The sequence below is a fragment of the Phoxinus phoxinus genome, assembly GCF_949152265.1.
Source record: "Phoxinus phoxinus genome assembly, chromosome: 4".
Classification (NCBI taxonomy): domain Eukaryota; kingdom Metazoa; phylum Chordata; class Actinopteri; order Cypriniformes; family Leuciscidae; genus Phoxinus; species Phoxinus phoxinus.
This window is the reverse complement of record NC_136879.1, coordinates 32,880,777-32,899,049: the sequence shown is the minus strand read 5'-3', so window position 1 is coordinate 32,899,049 and position 18,273 is coordinate 32,880,777. Positions and strand designations below refer to the sequence as shown.

The 18,273-nt window shown below is 37.8% G+C and overlaps 1 protein-coding gene across 3 annotated transcripts in view; it reads right to left on the bottom strand.

Moving 5' to 3' along the window:
- caln1 (calneuron 1) overlaps positions 1-18,273 on the bottom strand; it is a 53,967-nt gene that overhangs the window by 34,399 nt on the left and 1,295 nt on the right. The window contains exons 1-4 of one of the 3 annotated variants that reach the window (XM_079611333.1): positions 14,110-14,511; positions 7,286-7,410; positions 3,143-3,286; positions 2,068-2,180 (exon numbers count right to left, since the gene is read on the bottom strand). In XM_079611333.1, coding sequence (XP_079467459.1) covers positions 2,068-2,180; positions 3,143-3,286; positions 7,286-7,403 — 375 coding nt within the window. In that variant the 5' untranslated portion in view covers positions 7,404-7,410; positions 14,110-14,511. Of the gene's footprint in view, positions 1-2,067; positions 2,181-3,142; positions 3,287-7,285; positions 7,411-12,910; positions 13,259-14,109; positions 14,512-18,273 lie in introns of those variants that run through there. The other 2 variants (XM_079611332.1, XM_079611334.1) reach the window with 2 other exon arrangements.

Here is an 18,273-nt window from a genome sequence, read left to right as displayed (position 1 = left end):
CACTCTTGGGACTAGATTAATTTAGACAGATAACACTGCAAGATCAAACACAAGATCAAACCAAACAACAAAAGGACATTTATCACCTAAATCAGCAGTGAAAGGTTCCGTCACACTGAGCATATGCTAACAGTCCAACAGGGAATCGTGCACGGTATATACAATATGAAAGATTCCTTTTGAATACTTAATCACCTTTGGTATTCAATGTCCATCCTCAAAGTATTTTAAAAGAACTAAAATGTAAGTACAGAAATATTTCACACACTGATCCCTATAATAACTGTATCAGGCTGTGAAAAATTAATGTATTGCCATTCAGGCATTCAGCATGTGCCATGTAACAGTGTTTTTGGTCACAGACATGGCTTCTCAAGACCCAACATAGTGGCTATTTATCTCAGATTTACACTATGAGGCTGTTGAATGCTTGATCAGTTGACTAATGTTCTAAGATGTGCAATTATTTTTCAGTAAATGCACAGCTAAAGTATGTGCCAGGCAGGTTTTGACCGCATTACCATTCTATATCACTTCGCCACATTATTTCAGTTATTTCAAAAGGTCCTTACGGCCTACAACAGCAAGATAACAGAACCCCACAAATAGATATAACAAACAATTGGATAAAAATGACAAACTATTAAGTTTCATTGTCTATAGAAAGCTTTCTCCAGCTCGCTCTCCCATACAAACGTACGCACATACTGTACAGGAACATCCGTACAGAAACTTGTTCTCAGCGCTGCCAATGACTTTTTCAATAATTAGCATCTGCAAAACGATGTGACATTTCTCAGTATCGAGGTAGTAACGTAACTGTTTTTGAAGCAGTTAAACTTACAGCTGCGCTATAAGTAGAGACGCTGCTGCCAAACACTGTTGAGAGACACGCAGACTCAGGTTATTCACACACGCTTAAGCAATCTATCAATCTCTCTCTAATAGTCTGCATTTAAATGGCTTTTTAGAAATAACTTTGAGTCATCCGTGACATCCGTCATTTTTTTCGTGTCAAATTCAATTAAATTCAAAATACTCTGATAAATAAATCTGTCTCAAAATATACAGTTTGAGGGGGGAAAAGTTTGGGGTCAGTAAGTTTTTTGCAAATACTTTTACTCGGCAAGAACACATTAAATTGATCAAAAGTGACATTAAAAAGTCAGACTTCTACATTGTTACCAAAGTTTACTACTTTAGGCTACTATTGATCAAAGAATCCTGAAAGAAATGATATTCTCGAATATATGAAGCAGCAAATCAGCATATTAGAAGGAATTCTGAAGGATCATGTGACCAGCTTTGCATCACATGAAAAAAAACATTCACATTTAAAAAAAATATATATATTATAAAAAATATAATTTTGACTCATTCCCAACTCACTAAATCAGAAGCATTTTTTAAAAGGTAATATCAAATCATGTATAATGGCAAACTTGTGATGCTATGGAGGTGTTTATTGCTATTTAATGTTTTTGAAAATATACCCAAAAGATGCCTGTCATCTTCTTCACGCAGACATTTATAACAGCTTAAAAAAAAGTAAGGGTTAGGGTTAATCCCCATTACAATATTCCCTGATCATTAAAAGAGTGAGTGATCTGGCCTCTGTGAACATTCAGCTGTCATACTCCTCAGAGATGCCAGCCAAGGTCACAAGCACCTGTCTTAACCAAGTGGAGCTGTCATGAGCTCTGCTTCATCTTCATCTTCATCTTCAACACAGCACTCCTGAGAGTTAACTACACCCACAGGGATCCTCTCTCCACTCCGCCAGATCATGGCCATGCCAAACACTGCTATCACTCACCTCTAATCAGCTGAATGAGATTCTTACAAACCTGAACACACAAATCGCACTAATGCAACATTATCCACACAATGCACCCCTACATAAACCAGCATTCAGACACTCAATGATGTCTCCCATTCCTGTTATTCAGCCTGTCAGAATAACAAGTGTCATACAAATAAAACGTCTTATGTAATATTGCAATTTTAAAACTCTTTGAAGCTTAGTCCTGCACAACTACCGGTAAATTGTCCTCCACGGCTTCTTACCTGCCAGAATATGCTGTCTATTGTGTTTCCAAGGAAGCCTTCCCGTGTTTCTGAGGACAGGAGCTTAGGTCCGAGTATCGTCATGAACTCATCAAAGTCCACCTGTCCATCACCTGTAAAACAAATTAAAGTCAGAACTCTGCTCACAAATCCCGAACTATCAACTATAGTACTTTTAATGTTTTTACTTTTACTATACTGTTGTAACTTTTTAATGTCGTGTTAGCTGACGCCTTCATCTAGTTGGATTGTGTTAGTTTAGCAAAATCATCTGCTTAAGTCTATTGCAGTCAGATATATATATTCTACATAAGAATGTAGTCTTATGTTTCTGATGTGTTTCGCTGAACAGCATAAAGATGACTATAGGCAAAGACCCTGACTCACAAAAATGTAAATATAAAACTATAAAAATGTGATGAAAATCTTATTAAAACAGAATCTTTCTGTCAGAAAATAATTAATGTGGGGTCCCTAATCGAAAGTGAACAGCGAAATCAAAGGAACGGTCCAGTTAATTTTTTTTTTTATGACCGAATGCTAATGAAGCAGGAAAATATTGCTGCTTTATTCATTCATTTCCACTTAAACTCCTCTACAGATACGCATAATATGTCAGGCCCAAAAGCCTGTAGATTAGTTCTGCTGGCTTAGAGGAGATGAAACTGAAATTGCTTTGAGAATACAAACCCAGTAAAATAAGCATATTGACAACTAGCAGATTCACAATTGATTGTAGAAGATTGCTAAATCTTTATGACTATGAGTTACAATCAGAGCATCACATACACATGGATGCTCCAGTCCAACTCAATGACATTATCAGATCTGCAAACATATAATATTTTGATGGTATTTTGTCTTGTGTGTGGGAAATATAATCACAAATGTGACCATTTTTTCTATGTTTCCAGATCTGATAATGTCAGTGAGTTGGACATGATCAGTTCTCAATGGGAAAACAGCTACCGGTAAATAAATATGCTAAAAATTGAGGTTTGAGGTTAGGGGGTAGAAAAGATCATTAATGCAGTGCAAAACCAATAGAAGTGTGTTGGTGAGTAAGGGCACTCACCATCCATGTCCAATCTCTGCATGATGATTGCCAGCTCCACTTCACTGGGCATGTACCCTAGCGAGCGCATGGCCATGCCAAGCTCCTGCTTGGAGATGAACCCATTGCCATCCCGATCCAGGACCCTGAACGCCTCCCGGATCTCTGCCAAGACAAACAAGTGTGCGACTCAACACCTCGAGTGGCTTCTCATTGGTCGTCCTCCACTGAGCAATGATTGCAGTAATTTACCACCTTCTTCTGCACCTGCTATTACACCAGTGGTGACACACACTGCTGCGCGGCTTCTCTCCTCAAAACGCTTGTCAGCTTCTTATTTTACTGTTCATTTGGAAAGCTAAAAAGAGCAGTGCATGTCTGAGTTTTAACCAGCCTCAGAAACATGACTTCAGGCCAGGCTTTTTCTTTTGATATGTGCTCTACAGAGGAGGACTCTGCCTCTGAAAAGCATATATATCTCGAATCGCGGAGACAAGCTCCATCAAATGCATATTTTATAAGCAATCCTTGTGTGAGGAGAAAACTTGTGGCAGCAAAGGATTGGTGTTTTAAAATAGAGCTTGAGTGTCACAACTCTGAAGAACACTACGGTTGCACAGCATGTTCGAGCACACAGCAGCACATTGGGTAATTTTGTCTGCGTACTAAAGGGAGTTGAAGTCAAGCAACCTGGGAATTAACACCGGAGAAACAAAAGATTCCTGAGATTTGACGACACGCTGCACTATTCTCATCCATCTAAATCAAGACTTATGACTGCTAAGACTTAGTTCTGTAAATTTGTCAGTCATATATTCAGATATTTGATAAGAGGAAAAAGCTATTTTGAAAAATGTATGCTTTTCAAAAAATAATAATCGATAAATTACTAACAATTATTTGGCCTTTTCTTTTTTTGACGTATCCTGTCCAGTGTAATTAGTGAATTTTTTAATATAATTTTATAGAGATTTCTGAGGCAGATTTCCATTTGAATTTCAGATACCAATTCTTTGTCAGGGTCATATATTCAATTATTCATTTGATTATCATTTTCAAAACCTTGCACTTTGAAACTCATTTTCAAAAGTTTGCATTTTCAGGCCCTTCAAAACGTGGTGTAAATGAGCGGCCAAAACGCATAAAACGTTTTTTAGTTGAAACCGGCCCCATTAGTATGGTGTGAGTTTGTATTCTACCGTGCTTTTCTAATTGTGGATTTGAGTCTATCGAGAGCTATTTTCCATTCATTTGTGTTTGGATTGCACATTTACAACCCTGAACAGTGTGACTGTTCCTAAAAAATAAAAAATTAAATTCCATTATTTTCCCATGATATTTCCAGTTGTTTTCTGACTATTTTATAGCGATTTCTATGGAAGATTTCCATTTGAATTCCAGGTACCAATTCTTTGAATTCCTAGATTTGAATAACTTTCCAATAAGACAAAAAAGCCCTGAGATTGAATTCCAGCTCAATAGACAATTCAGTGCCTCCTTTGTCCTTGAGGAAGACCATTTTGTGTCCCATAAAAACCCAATTAACTACTAATATCTGCCACCCAATGAATCCCAGAAACAGTCATCCTCAACAGAGAGTCTGATGTTTTCGGTTATCAAATTTGACCCTACACAAGAGCTCATGAAAAGCAATATAGTGAGTTATTAAAATGTTTTAGAGCAGAGCATGACTAGAAAGATCGATACTGAAAATAGAAGCACCCATTATTTTCAATGACCTTTGAATTGTATTCATTTCCAAGACCTTTCCAAGTGTGGCAAACATTTCAATTATCTTATATTGACAGGTTTTCCATGACTGGGAGGACCCGATGATAGGATTGAAAAATTCAACCCTATCTATTGGCTAAAGCGTCTCACAGACCATGTTGATAGTCAAACACGGACAAGCTACAACTCAAACCAAATCACCAAGCACAAAGTAGGAACCTATATACGTAACAATAATCAGTGTCAGGAGGAAATAAAAACATAAAACAAAGCTGCTTATCATGCACCAAGTGTTTTATATACTGTCACAATTATAGCCATACAAATGTTTCTTTACCAACAGCTATTTGCACTGACGGTTATGTTTCAGAACCAATTAAGAACATCTGTCCCAGCAAAAGAGACTCGTAATTGTTATTCAACACAGACACACACGTGCAAAAAGATTTTGGGAGCGCTGCAAAGTGTTTGCACAGTAAAGGCATTAGATTTGTTTTTGTGCGTCGAGGCAAAATCATGAATATATACATAAGGAGTCTGAACAACCTTCAGAAACATTTCGTCCTCTCTATTCTGACTATTTGTCTGACAAGCACTGTTCATTTTAGAGATGAATCTGGCAGCCATATCCAAACGATGTACTGTAATAATCATGCGTTCGATCGGGTAAGACACCTGAAGATGCATTTTGATAAAATGCTGCGATATTTAATAGAAATATCTATATTTCTACAAATGTGCTCCTCATATGATATGGATAGAGACTATTACAAATCCACAGAGGTCCTTTGAAAAACATTTTGTTCATCCGGGAACATAAACTTGGTGTATGGGAAACTTTTTGCTGCCATATCAAATGCAGATTTAGATTTGTTCAGCATTTTAATACAGTGAGATCTCCAGAAATGTCCATGCTGGTCTCCCAGTTTCTCTTACACAAGAGTATCTCTGTGATTAAGATGCTACAGAATATTTGCTGACCCCTCCGGATACGATCAATATAACATCAGCAGGCTTCCAGCGGCTGTAATTCACAGTTTGGACTGTTTTAGAGCAAAACCAACAAAGTCAATGACTTGTAGCAGCTCTGTATATCTGCAGATGCCCCCGCAGTGTTATTATGTCACTTAAACATTCATTTTCAGGCCTCAAGGGTTCAATGTATTACTCTTCATGAGCTCCTTTCTGCTGACAAAGGCAGCCTTAATTGATTAACCCTCTGCCTCACTCTCTCCCCGAATCATGATGAAGAGTGTCAGGGGGACGTGTGCTGCTTTGATCCTCGCTTTTATTCAAATTTGGAGTTTTGATTCATGATTTAATGCCTGATTTACACATGAAAACCAAAAGCACTTCAGGGTTCAGCTTTCAATAAAAAGTTATTAATAAAAAATATAATGTTTAAGGGATCAGTAATTCATCCACATTCAAAAATGAGCATATAAATCAAAGTTAGTTGGGACTATTATCCATTAAACATATAATATAATATAATATAATATAATATAATATAATATAATATAAAGTTGTTGTTGTTTTTTCCTTTATTTGAGATTAAACTATAGAGACTATATGCTAACTTTTCTCAAAAAATCATGGATGGATGGTTGGATGGATGGATGGATGGATGGATGGATGGATGGATGGATGGATGGATGGATGGATGGATGGATGGATGGATGGATGGATGGATGGATGGATGGATGGGTGTGGATGCCTACATCGAGTTGATACTTTATTGGCCAAAAAATTATGTCCGTAGGGGATATTTGTTTTTAATGATTAAACCATCAAATATGAGGACATTTTCTTATATTTTGTAAACTTGAGGGAAAAACAAAACACTAAACTTGGTTAATGTACTGTATTCATCTGACAAAATTGTTTGGCAAAAACTGCAAACTACAGTAACAGGTTTTGTTTCACTATTCAAAAAAATGCATGGAAAAATAAAAAGCATACCTACAGTACAAGATAATCAATCAGTTATTAGTATTTTGCTGGTTCTGGTTTTTGCATGCGTTTATAATTTCTTTGTATGACCAAAAATGATGTCCGCACATTTTAGCATGTTTCATTGCATTATCACAAATAAAACAAATGACTACAAGCACAACTAAGAAACATGCTTACAATATCTTTAACAAATGTTTAATAATATTTGAATAAAGGGTCAAGATAAGATATCAATTTTCCTATGCCACTTCTGCATAAAAAGTAATTTTTCTAACTTTAAATTTCAGTCTGTTCCTCACAAAATCTATTATTTAGCTTCAGAAGACATAGCACACGTTGTGCAGACTCCTTTCTGTGAAGATGAAAACTAGTTCATTTAATCAAAATAATGATGAAGTACCCCCATGGTTAAAAGTTTGGCCTTCATTAAATATAGTGCAAAGCATTTGTATTTTTATCTGTAAGGTTAGTACTCACCATCTAGTTCCTCCACAGAGATACTGGCCAGCTGTTCGCTATTGCTGTGTTCTGACAGTGAGCGACTCAAGAAGTTGCCCTTGTACAGCAATCCTGCCGTCACATGGTGGAACGGCATCTTCTCCCTGAGAGAGCACAAGAAAATGCTGAAACAACCAGGCCAAAAGACATGTCAAATGATCTATATTACTATAATTGAGCGGGTGAGCAGTAATGTCCCAGGAAATGTCTCCACGGTGGGCTCATTCGTTGTCTCTTTATTCAGTAAAAACCATTGGAATATTTCTAATGTTCTGCTGCACTATTAAGTGAAAATGTTGTAAAAGGATATGAAGGCAGTTTCAATGCATATGAAGGATTCAAATGAATGAAATAAGTGGCCATAAAATGGCAAGCTATTAAAGCTGAAAGCGTGCACTGTCACTCTGAACTACCCTTGTGTTTATGAACATATGGGTGGAGTCTCACAGTTATTGTTCACAGGTGTTTATTAGTGTCATTAAAATCTTGCTGACGGTTGCATTGTTCCCCTTTAACACCAGCATTTTCTCACAAACTAGTGGTCTACTAATATGTTATATAATAATATAACAATAATATATATATAATAATTTTTATGCAACGTCAAGAGACCATGCACATTTATTTAATCAAAAATACAGTAAAAATATTACAGTAATTTATTTTAAAATATTATTTATTCCTGTGATGGCAAAGCTGAATTTTTAGTATCATTATTCCAGGCTTCAGTGTCACATGATCTTTCAGAAATCATTCTACTATGAAGATTTCTTTAAAAATAATAATAATAACAATAATAATATTGTCGACTTTTGAACGGTAGGGCATTATAAAATGTAATATAGCAACAACAAATTGTATTTTTCATTAATACAATTTTCATTAGTATTATTCATTAATTGCTTTTACAATATTAACAGAAAAAAATATTTGAATAAAACATTTTGAAAACAGAAATAAGAAATGAATGAAAAATGATAAATCATTAAATACAGCTGTATCTGACACTAGGTGGAAGAATGACCATTTCTGTTCATCAGATACAGTTACAAGGTGATAGGTTATGATATTCTCAAAATGGCTAAATAATGGACAGTATATTGATCATATCACTCATATAAACAGAACAATTCTGCATACCCAAAGCAACAGTAATTTTACTAAACAAAAATATGCAGAGTTCACAAAGTCAACATAACAAAAAAAATCTAACTGGAATAGCACTTTATATTGAAACCTCTCAGATATTGTGGTTAGCGTGAGCAAAAATTCTCTATTAATTATTCATCACAGTCAAAGCCATGGGAATCATTTGAATATACAATGCCATCAGATAGAGATGTGAGACTGAGTTTCTCTGCAATTGGGCTTCATGATGATTAGTATGAAGCGAGTGCCTTTCGAAAGCGTGAGTTTTAAAAACAAGCTTGTGTCAAAAGCCCACTCAAAATGCACAGCACACAACATCCTGAGATCAAGATGGATTCTGTGCATGCAAAATACTCCCACAAACAAACCCACTGAACGTTTCACTGTAGTTTTTGGCTCGTGGCCCATGTGACAGCTGCTAACCATGCACTATCCATTATTAAAATACATCCAAAAATAAATATAAATCAAGCTTTCAACAATGTAAGATTGTCTTAATTAGCCTTGGATTTAAAGTGCCAGAGAAAACACTACTGAGCCCAGTTTACTTTACTGAAAGAGGTTGAGTGTACAAAACTTCACCGCACTGGTTGATCGATTGTTCTATATCTGATGCTAATACTGATATCTAGAGAGCAAGGGTGCCCGATTTAGTTCTGATGATAGTACATGGCCAGCAGTGTTGGGGAAAGTAACTTTTAAAAGTATGCATTACAATATTGCGTTACACCCTAAAAAAAAGTAACTAATTGTGTTGCTTAGTTAATTTCATGGAAAGTAATGCCATTCTGGACTGCAGAAGAATAAGTCACACTCTGGCTGCATTCAAAATCATGAACTTTTTCTATATATATTAGGCGAAAACAGTATGTGACAAAAGAATATGTCTGAATTCACAGTAGTCATCCACATGTACCGGATGACCTACTTTTCCCAGCGAGATTCTGAAGTGTGCATATGATGGAGATTTGTGAATAGTCTGTCGTTTTTTTTTTTTTTACTTATTACTTATTCAAAATAAGAACCTACTCAAAAGTATGCAATTTCAGATGCAGCCTTTTACTTAAGCAACAAAAACGCAAATGTGATGTTTATCTAAAGTCATTTTTTGCTTATGGATGAATTGGATCATCGAAGGTCAGCAGCAAAGACATTGGTTAATAAAGTGAGACTAAATAAATACATAAAGCACTTACTCACGATTTCTCTCAACATGGAGACAGGAGAACTGTCAATCAATACATTGGAAAGCAAAGTAACTTGCATTTTGCACAACTTGCACAAGAAACATTTATTATTATTACTAATGCTGAAAACAGTTGTGCTGCTTAATTTGTTTTGGAAAATACTAGACAAATGTCAGCCATAAGCGGACCTGCTCCATAAAACAGTTTTCATTAGACTACTGTTATGACTGGAGTCTTCATATTACATGTGTGAGTACATGATTTATGTTTATTTCTTTATGTTACTGTGTTGACGTAGAAAAAAAATCTTTCTATCGTCTCTTTTCGGCTGATTTACAGACGGACCTCCCTTCAGCAGAGCTAAAAGCCTTCCTTCAGAGTGTGACGCTGCACTGCTGGTGTCCTGCACAGGAACTTAAAGCTCTCATGGGGACAATGTGGTCACCCAGCAGGTTAAATACCACAACACGGTCAGCAGAGAGAAAGAGAGAGAAAAGCCACCTGAAGTAGCAGTCAGCGTGAAGGGGCATGAGGTTCCAGATCACAGACACGCTTTGGGATGTGAGCCCACAGTCACAGTATGTGCTGGGCTACAGCCAGTCACCAAAGCAGAGGAAAACACATACAGCTTGAGCCCGTAGTAGCAGTCTGCTGAAGGACATATCCCATGATGGATGGCAGACCCTTGTAAAATATGGATGCTGCATTGGGACAAATGTAGGAGATTGGGGGTTTGCTCTAATGGGGCTGCCGATTGGGATGTGCGAAGCCTTTAATGGCCTGAGCGTCGTTTCAAATCTGTCGGGTTCAAGTCCAGAATCTCTCTATCAAATGTGGAGATGTAAATGCCTTAGTTTAACATTTCAGATTAGAAGCATCTAACACTTTGGCTACAGAATAAAGTAATTATTCAACAAAGAAATATTTTGATGAATAGAAAGTTCAAAAGAACTTCGTTCATTTGGAATAGAAATATCTTTATAAATGTCTTTACTGTCGCTTTCACTGTGCGGATGAATATGACCCTTTACAATAGATAATACTTTACAATTAACTCTGTTAGAGAGAAAAAAACTATTTTAGTGTTAAATTAAACTATTTAACTATTTTTAATATGGCCATTTATCTGTTTAATAAAATACCTTACTCACCAGTTGAGTAATAAAAACGGTAAACGCTTTTACAACATTTCAAAAACCTCAGTTCTTGCCATCTCCGAAAAGCCAAGCCAATGTTGTTTCTCGTTTCATTACGAGCTCTGTCGCGTTCTCTTTTTGCCAGCGTTCTTTTTAAGTTAGATGTACCTTTAATAAAGTTTAATGGCCGAATGATTAATACAAAAATATACAATTTAACATTATGGTTGTTTGGGGTCGTTTCATGCCAATGAAATCCATTCTCCATCTTCACAGGGTACTGTGTGAATGGCTAAAGCACATATGTCAAAACTTTGCACAAGTAGAGCTAAATTGGCCAAATAAATAATTGTCCCTGAAAGGGAAAAGTCACAGATGAACCGTTTATGGGGGCAATTTTAATTATGGTAATTTTCACAATGCCTCCAGGTTCATTAGCATTCAAATCAAGTTCTTGTTTTCTAATAAATTACTCATAAATCACGGAAACCCATACTACACACATGCAATTCATTTTTATAACTGGCTAACAACACATCATAATTATAAATACACACTTTAAATGGTATTGAAAATTACAGAGCAAAATTAACAGTTTCCTTTTGTCTATACAACATTGGTGTGTAAAAACGAAAACAGCCAGTTTGTCTGCAAAAACATGTCTCCATGTCTCTATGCATTTTTTAGATCCACACTCATGCAACTCCTTGGGGCAAAGCCTGACAGTCTGAGTGTGTCCAGGGGGAAAGTATGACTAATTTACCTGCAATCTCACTATTATGCCGTTCACATGGTGAACTGTTAAGTGTACATGACAACTGCATAATGCCAAAGGGACTGCAACTGGCAAAAGTAAGTAGAAGTATTTTTAAAAATGCATCAGTTAATCTGACACACTTTAAGATACTCTGTCTGTAGTTTGTTTAGAGTAAGATCTGATTAAGAAATGTAGATGGGTAGCTGAAAAATAACATGAACATAAACTTCAACATCTAGATTTAACATTTATATACATAAAAGTTAACATTTTAATGTATATCACACACTACTTTTCAAAGGTTTGGTCAGTATGATTGTTTAAAGAATGAATACCTTAATCAGATGCATTAAATTGGTCGAAAGTAACAGTAAAAACATTTATGTTACAAAAGATTTATATTTCAAATAAATGCTGTTGTTTTGAACTTTCTATTCATCAAAGAATACTGAAAACAAATATATCACGGTTTCCACAAAAATATTGAGCGGCACAACTGTTTTCATTAGAATGATTTCTGACAATAAAGACATTTTAAAATATATTAAAATAGAAAACATACTTTTTAAATTCTAACAATGTTTACCAATATTACTGTTTTTACTGTATTTTCACCAAGCAAAGCACATCTCTCACTCTTTTGCATTGGCGTAATGGATGATGGTTAAAAGTATACAATAAAGTCGCTAAATTAACACAAGCCTGCATTTATAATATAGACTATAGAAGAATTAGAATGTATCTTACAGTTGAAGTAAAGAGTTTACAACATGGCACCTTGTGGGACACTGTTTGAAATGTCATTTTAGCTCCCCATTAAAAACAGGATGTTATGTTCAGGAGGGGTAATGGAGTGTTTGGACATGAAGAGTGTAAGTGGAGGCAGCATTGATCGCAATGTGTTCAACTGAGGGCAAAACTTTCCAATCCAACAGTGCCACATCACATTCGAAGTTCCCTAGAAAACAGCTGTCGAAATGTCACAAATATCTTGCCATATCTTGTTATTCACAAGACGACAAGAAAAAGAACAAGAAAAAGTCAGCATCCTTTAATCAAATCACAGGGAGCCGTGCTTCACAAAGTCACTGGGAAAAAAGTCAAAATGTCATTCCACATCATGTCAAAATAACTAAATCTTCTAACAAAGAGAGCCTATGTTCGATCGACAGAACCGAGCATGAATACATTTCAACTTATTAAGATCAATACAAATACTTTCAAGCCAGTGATCACGCATACCAAAACAGAAGAATCAAATCAGGACATCTCCAACCAAACTAATCTAATTAAAGAAAACACACGTTTAACATTAACATCCTGCATGTTCCAGCAGTAAGATCCCGGGACGGCAGCTGTCATCCCTGTTGCTTACCCGTACGGATCAAACTCTACAGGATACTGAAGCACAACAGGCTCTTTCCCTTCACCCCTTCTTGGGACGCACGGCCCCTCTCCTTCAGACCCCTCCGCCCGAGGGTCTGGATCCAGATCGGTGACCTCCATCTGACGGCACACTCCGGCTCTGTCCCACACTTCCACAGCCTGACTACGTCCCACCGCTGGTCCTTTCCCCGAGCAGCATAGAGTGCCCAGAAACCCCTAGTTAATATTTCAGCAGCCTGGAGCAGGTAGTCACTCATTCATCCGTTCATTCATCCCTTCATCTGGTCAGCATCTCCCTCATGTCAGACTCTGGAGAGGGATGCAGTCGGTGGGCTCATATGGCTCTGTGACACAAGTAGTCCTGCCTCTGCAGCTCCATTGAGAACACACACACACACACACAAACACTGCTGACCAGCCCCCCGGACCGCAGTGCCACTCCTGCTCTCTCTACGCCGCTCCTCCAGGTTCATAATCATTAGCATGTCCATCACTTTTTCCCTGAAGGGGGTGTTGGTTGGTTGGACACCACCTGACTTGTCAAATGAGACTAAGGTGGATCATTTGCCCAGAAACTGCCACCTGATTACCAGCAATGAATATACATAATGTTGTTTGTGTTTTGCACATATTTTAGGAATGCAGAACCTTTATATATAACAGCAATAATAAATAAAATAATTTTAAATTAAATAAAAATTAAAAGATAAGACATCCTTAAAAGTAAAGAGTTATTGCAAATATAATAATAAAAAATATAATACAATAAATATAATTATATTTAGTTAAGTTTTTTAACATCTATAGTTTAAATGATCTAATTTTTTTTTAAAAACATAACACTATTATTATTATATTAAATAATTATTTTAAAATAAAAACATCTTTAAAATGTAAGAAAGACATACAATTATTATTATTATTTTATAATAATAATGTATTTTATATATGTTTTATAGACAATAGATGTTTAAAGAACAGTTAACAAAAAATTAAGCAAGCCATTATCCAAGTCGACTGTAAATAAATCATACATTTTCCGTCCGATTGATCAGCCAGTATGAACCCATTAAAACAACAGGTGCTAAAGTGTAGAAATCGACTGCAGTTTATGAAATCATTCTGCCCATCAAAGCCTCCATCATGTCACACAAATCCACTTCAGACATCGGGCACAAGCTCTCTTACCTTTAGTGGTGATGATGCGCGATTTTGAAAGTGATCCCTCAGATCTTGAAGTGTTGATGATCCGAGCCGATGTCGCTAAAGGATCCAGATTATCCCGCTGCTAAAATCTGGATCATAGATTCTCGCTGAATTATGAGGAAATTCTCATTCGCGATTATACACACAATTATTTTTTAGCCATCGGGTGCGAATGGTAGTGGACAGTGGACCTTTTTCCTGATTGTTATCCGAAAAAAACAACACGTCCGACTTCCAGCCAAAAGCAATAAAACCAGTTGGACTTTTCCTCCAACTCCAATCAGCTCTAATGAGCCACCGGGTTTTTCAGTACTTCCATGATCTAAGCGAATTCCTGCTCATAGTTCCCGAGCTCAATTGATTCACATCGCAAAAAGCTGCTCATAGATTTTCGATTGCCACACACACACGAGCCTCATAAAAATAATCAATAAACATCGCTGTCAAATCAGCAGTCCATCTGGATATTGTTGTCCAAGAGCTGTCGCTGGGCATTAACGGTCACAAAACAAGAAATAGCAGGTTCCAGAGAAAGAAGAAGATAGATTCCTCACAGAACATGAATTAACCCATTGAACACACTGACTGACTGAGAGCTCGAGACATTAGTCAGCGGGTCCAGCCTAACTAACTCATCTCATACTGTCATTCATCCGCAGCTGAGCGCGGGATCAGGAGGAATTAGGGAATATCACATCATCACTGCAGGGATGAGACCTGTCTGCTATTTTTACTATAATGAGAGTTCCTATCTATCTATCTATCTATCTATCTATCTATCTATCTATCTATCTATCTATCTATCTATCTATCTATCTATCTATCTATCTATCTATCTATCTATCTATCATTCATTCATCCACCCACCCATCTGCCCATCCATCCATCCATGCATCCATCCATCCATCCATCCATCCATCCATTAGCCCATAACACATGCATCCATCCATTAGCCCATAACCCACCCATGCATTTATCCACCCATCCATCGGCACATCTATCAGCCCATAACCCATCCATCCATCCATCCATCCATCCATCCATCCATCCATCCATCCATCCATCCATCCATCATATGCACATCCATCCATCCATTAGCCCATAACACATGCATCCATCCATTAGCCCATAACACATGCATCCATCCATTAGCCCATAACACATGCATCCATCCATTAGCCCATAACCCACCCATGCATTTATCCACCCATCCATCGGCACATCTATCAGCCCATAACCCATCCATCCATCCATCCATCCATCCATGCATTCGTCCATCCATCAGCCCATAATCCATCCATGCATTCATCCATCCATCCATCCATGCATTCATTCATCCATCCATCCATCCATCCATCCATCCATCCATCATCTGCACATCCAGCCGTCCATCCATCCATCTGCACATCCAACCATCCATCAGCCCATAACCCATCCATGCATCCAATCCATCCATCCACCCACACATACATGCATCCATCCATCATCTGCACATCCAGCCATCCTTCAGCCCATAACCCATCCATGCATGCATTCATTCATCCACCCATCCATCTGCCCATCCATCCATCCATGCATTCATCCATCTATCATCTGCACATCCATCCCATAACCCATCCATCCATCCATCCATGCATTCATCCATGCATTCATCCATCTATCATTTGCACATCCATGCATTCATCCATCTATCATTTGCACATCCATCCATCCATCTATCCATCCATCCATTAGCCCATAACACATCCATCCATCCATCCATCCATCCAACCATTAGCTCATAACCCATCCATGCATTTATCCATCCATCAGCACGTCCATCAGCCCATAACCCATCCATCATACATCTATGCATTCATCCATCCATCAGCCCATAATCCATCCATGCATTCATCCATCTATCCATCTGCACATCCATCAGCCCACCCATTCATCCATCCATCCATCATCTGCACATCCAGTCATCCATCAGCCCATAACCATTCCATGCATCCATCCATCCATGCATTCATCCTCCCATCCAACCATCCATCAGTCCATAACCCATCCATGCATCCATCCATCCATGCATTCATCCTCCCATCCAACCATCCATCAGTCCATAACCCATCCATGCATCCATCCACCCACACATACATGCATTCGTCCATCCATCATCTGCACATCCAGCCATCCTTCAGCCCATAACCCATCCATGCATGCATTCATTCATCCATCCATCAGCCCATAATCCATCCATGCATTCATCCATCTATCCATCTGCACATCCATCAGCCCACCCATTCATCCATCCATCCATCATCTGCACATCCAGTCATCCATCAGCCCATAACCATTCCATGCATCCATCCATCCATGCATTCATCCTCCCATCCAACCATCCATCAGTCCATAACCCACCCATGCATCCATCCACCCACACATAGGCTACATGCATTCGTCCATCCATCATCTGCACATCCAGCCATCCTTCAGCCCATAACCCATCCATGCATGCATTCATTCATCCATCCATCCATCCATCAATCTGCCCATCCATCAGCCCATGAAGATTTAAGTTTGGAAGGGACCAAATATAAGAGTTTTAGAACGGGTCATTGAAAAATCCATGCTGATAGAGTCTATCATACCTGGACTTGTGGTATGCATTAACATTCCTGTTCATCTTAATGGGAATTAAACAGTTCTGTTTTTGAGTCAATCAATTGTGCTGTAAACATCATGTGGCGAATTACTCTGCAAACACACACACACATATATGTGTGTGTATATATATATATATATATATGTGTGTGTGTGTGTGTGTATGTGTGTGTGTGTGTGTGTGTGTGTGTGTGTGTGCCCACAGAGTGTGTTAAACTAAGCATAATCAGGGCTAATTGGTCCATCCAAAATCTGACCCCAGGGATTGACCACTAATCTGAATATATTTGAAAATTTAGAGAAGTTACAGTACTTGTCTATACCTTAATATGACCAATAGCTGATATAAGCTTCAGAAGTAAAATATCATAAGCCTAAACAGGAGCCTCATCACTCTTTTTATACCAGTCCATAAAAAGACTTCAGGTTCGTAGAGGCTTCATGGTTTTTTAAGATAAGGCATGCCATATAAAAAAAAGGGTATTATTAATTTTATTATTTAACCTAAAATTACATCAATACCTGTGGCTAAAGCAATTTAGAGTAGTTAGCTGTTTCAGGACAGAACGGTGTGTGTGTGTGTGTGTGTGTGTGTGTGTGTGTGTGTGTGTGTGTGTGTGTGTGTGTGTGTGTGTGTGTGTGTGTGTGTGTGTGTGTGTGTGTGTGTGTGTGTGTGTGTGTGTGTGTGTGTGTGTGTGTGTGTGTGTGTGCATGCACGCAAGAGGAAAGCCAGCACACACCTCACCCTGGAAACTTAATGAGTGCTGATAAGAAAAAAAGAATAGGAAATGGGCAGAGAACACCACCACCACAAACAAACAAGAAAAAAATCAGTGAGCAGCAAAGCAATCAGCACAATATGAACCCACAGCCCTGTGAAAACTGACAAAGAAGCGAGCCTACTCATTCATCAAAGCACACAGAGATCATGTGTACTGCCAGGAATCAAAAAGATGGCTTCATGATTCTGAGTCACGGACGTGATAAGATGAATGGTCAGTCTGAGACACAATGATCATGCTTTTTGCTTTTTGGAAAAATCACAATCGTAAACATCTAGTAAGTAGTGCATCTATTTTACAAGTAGGCCTAATTGGAAGTACTGTGACAAATTGCTTTTCTTCCTCTGTTGTAAGTCACTTTGTATATAAAACCATCTGCTACAGTACATATAGCCTACATAAACGCAAATATATAAAGCTTCATTTACATAGCATCTTTAAAATAATGATGTAACTGAAACAGCAACAGACCTTTTTTCCCCGTATTGTGATGTTAATCCATGGGTTAAAGCAGAATTAAAAAAATAATAATACATTTAAGTGAGGCAGAGACCTGAATAAACCCATCGGTTGTTGGTTGAACTGAGGCAGATCTGAATGTGAGGCTACGTTTACATCGTGCACAGTTTTCAGAAAAGTGTTCGTTTACACGAACCCGTGTATATTCCGTCGAGAACATGTCAAACCTCTAGGTGGCAGTGTAATGAGAAGCTCAAGCCCA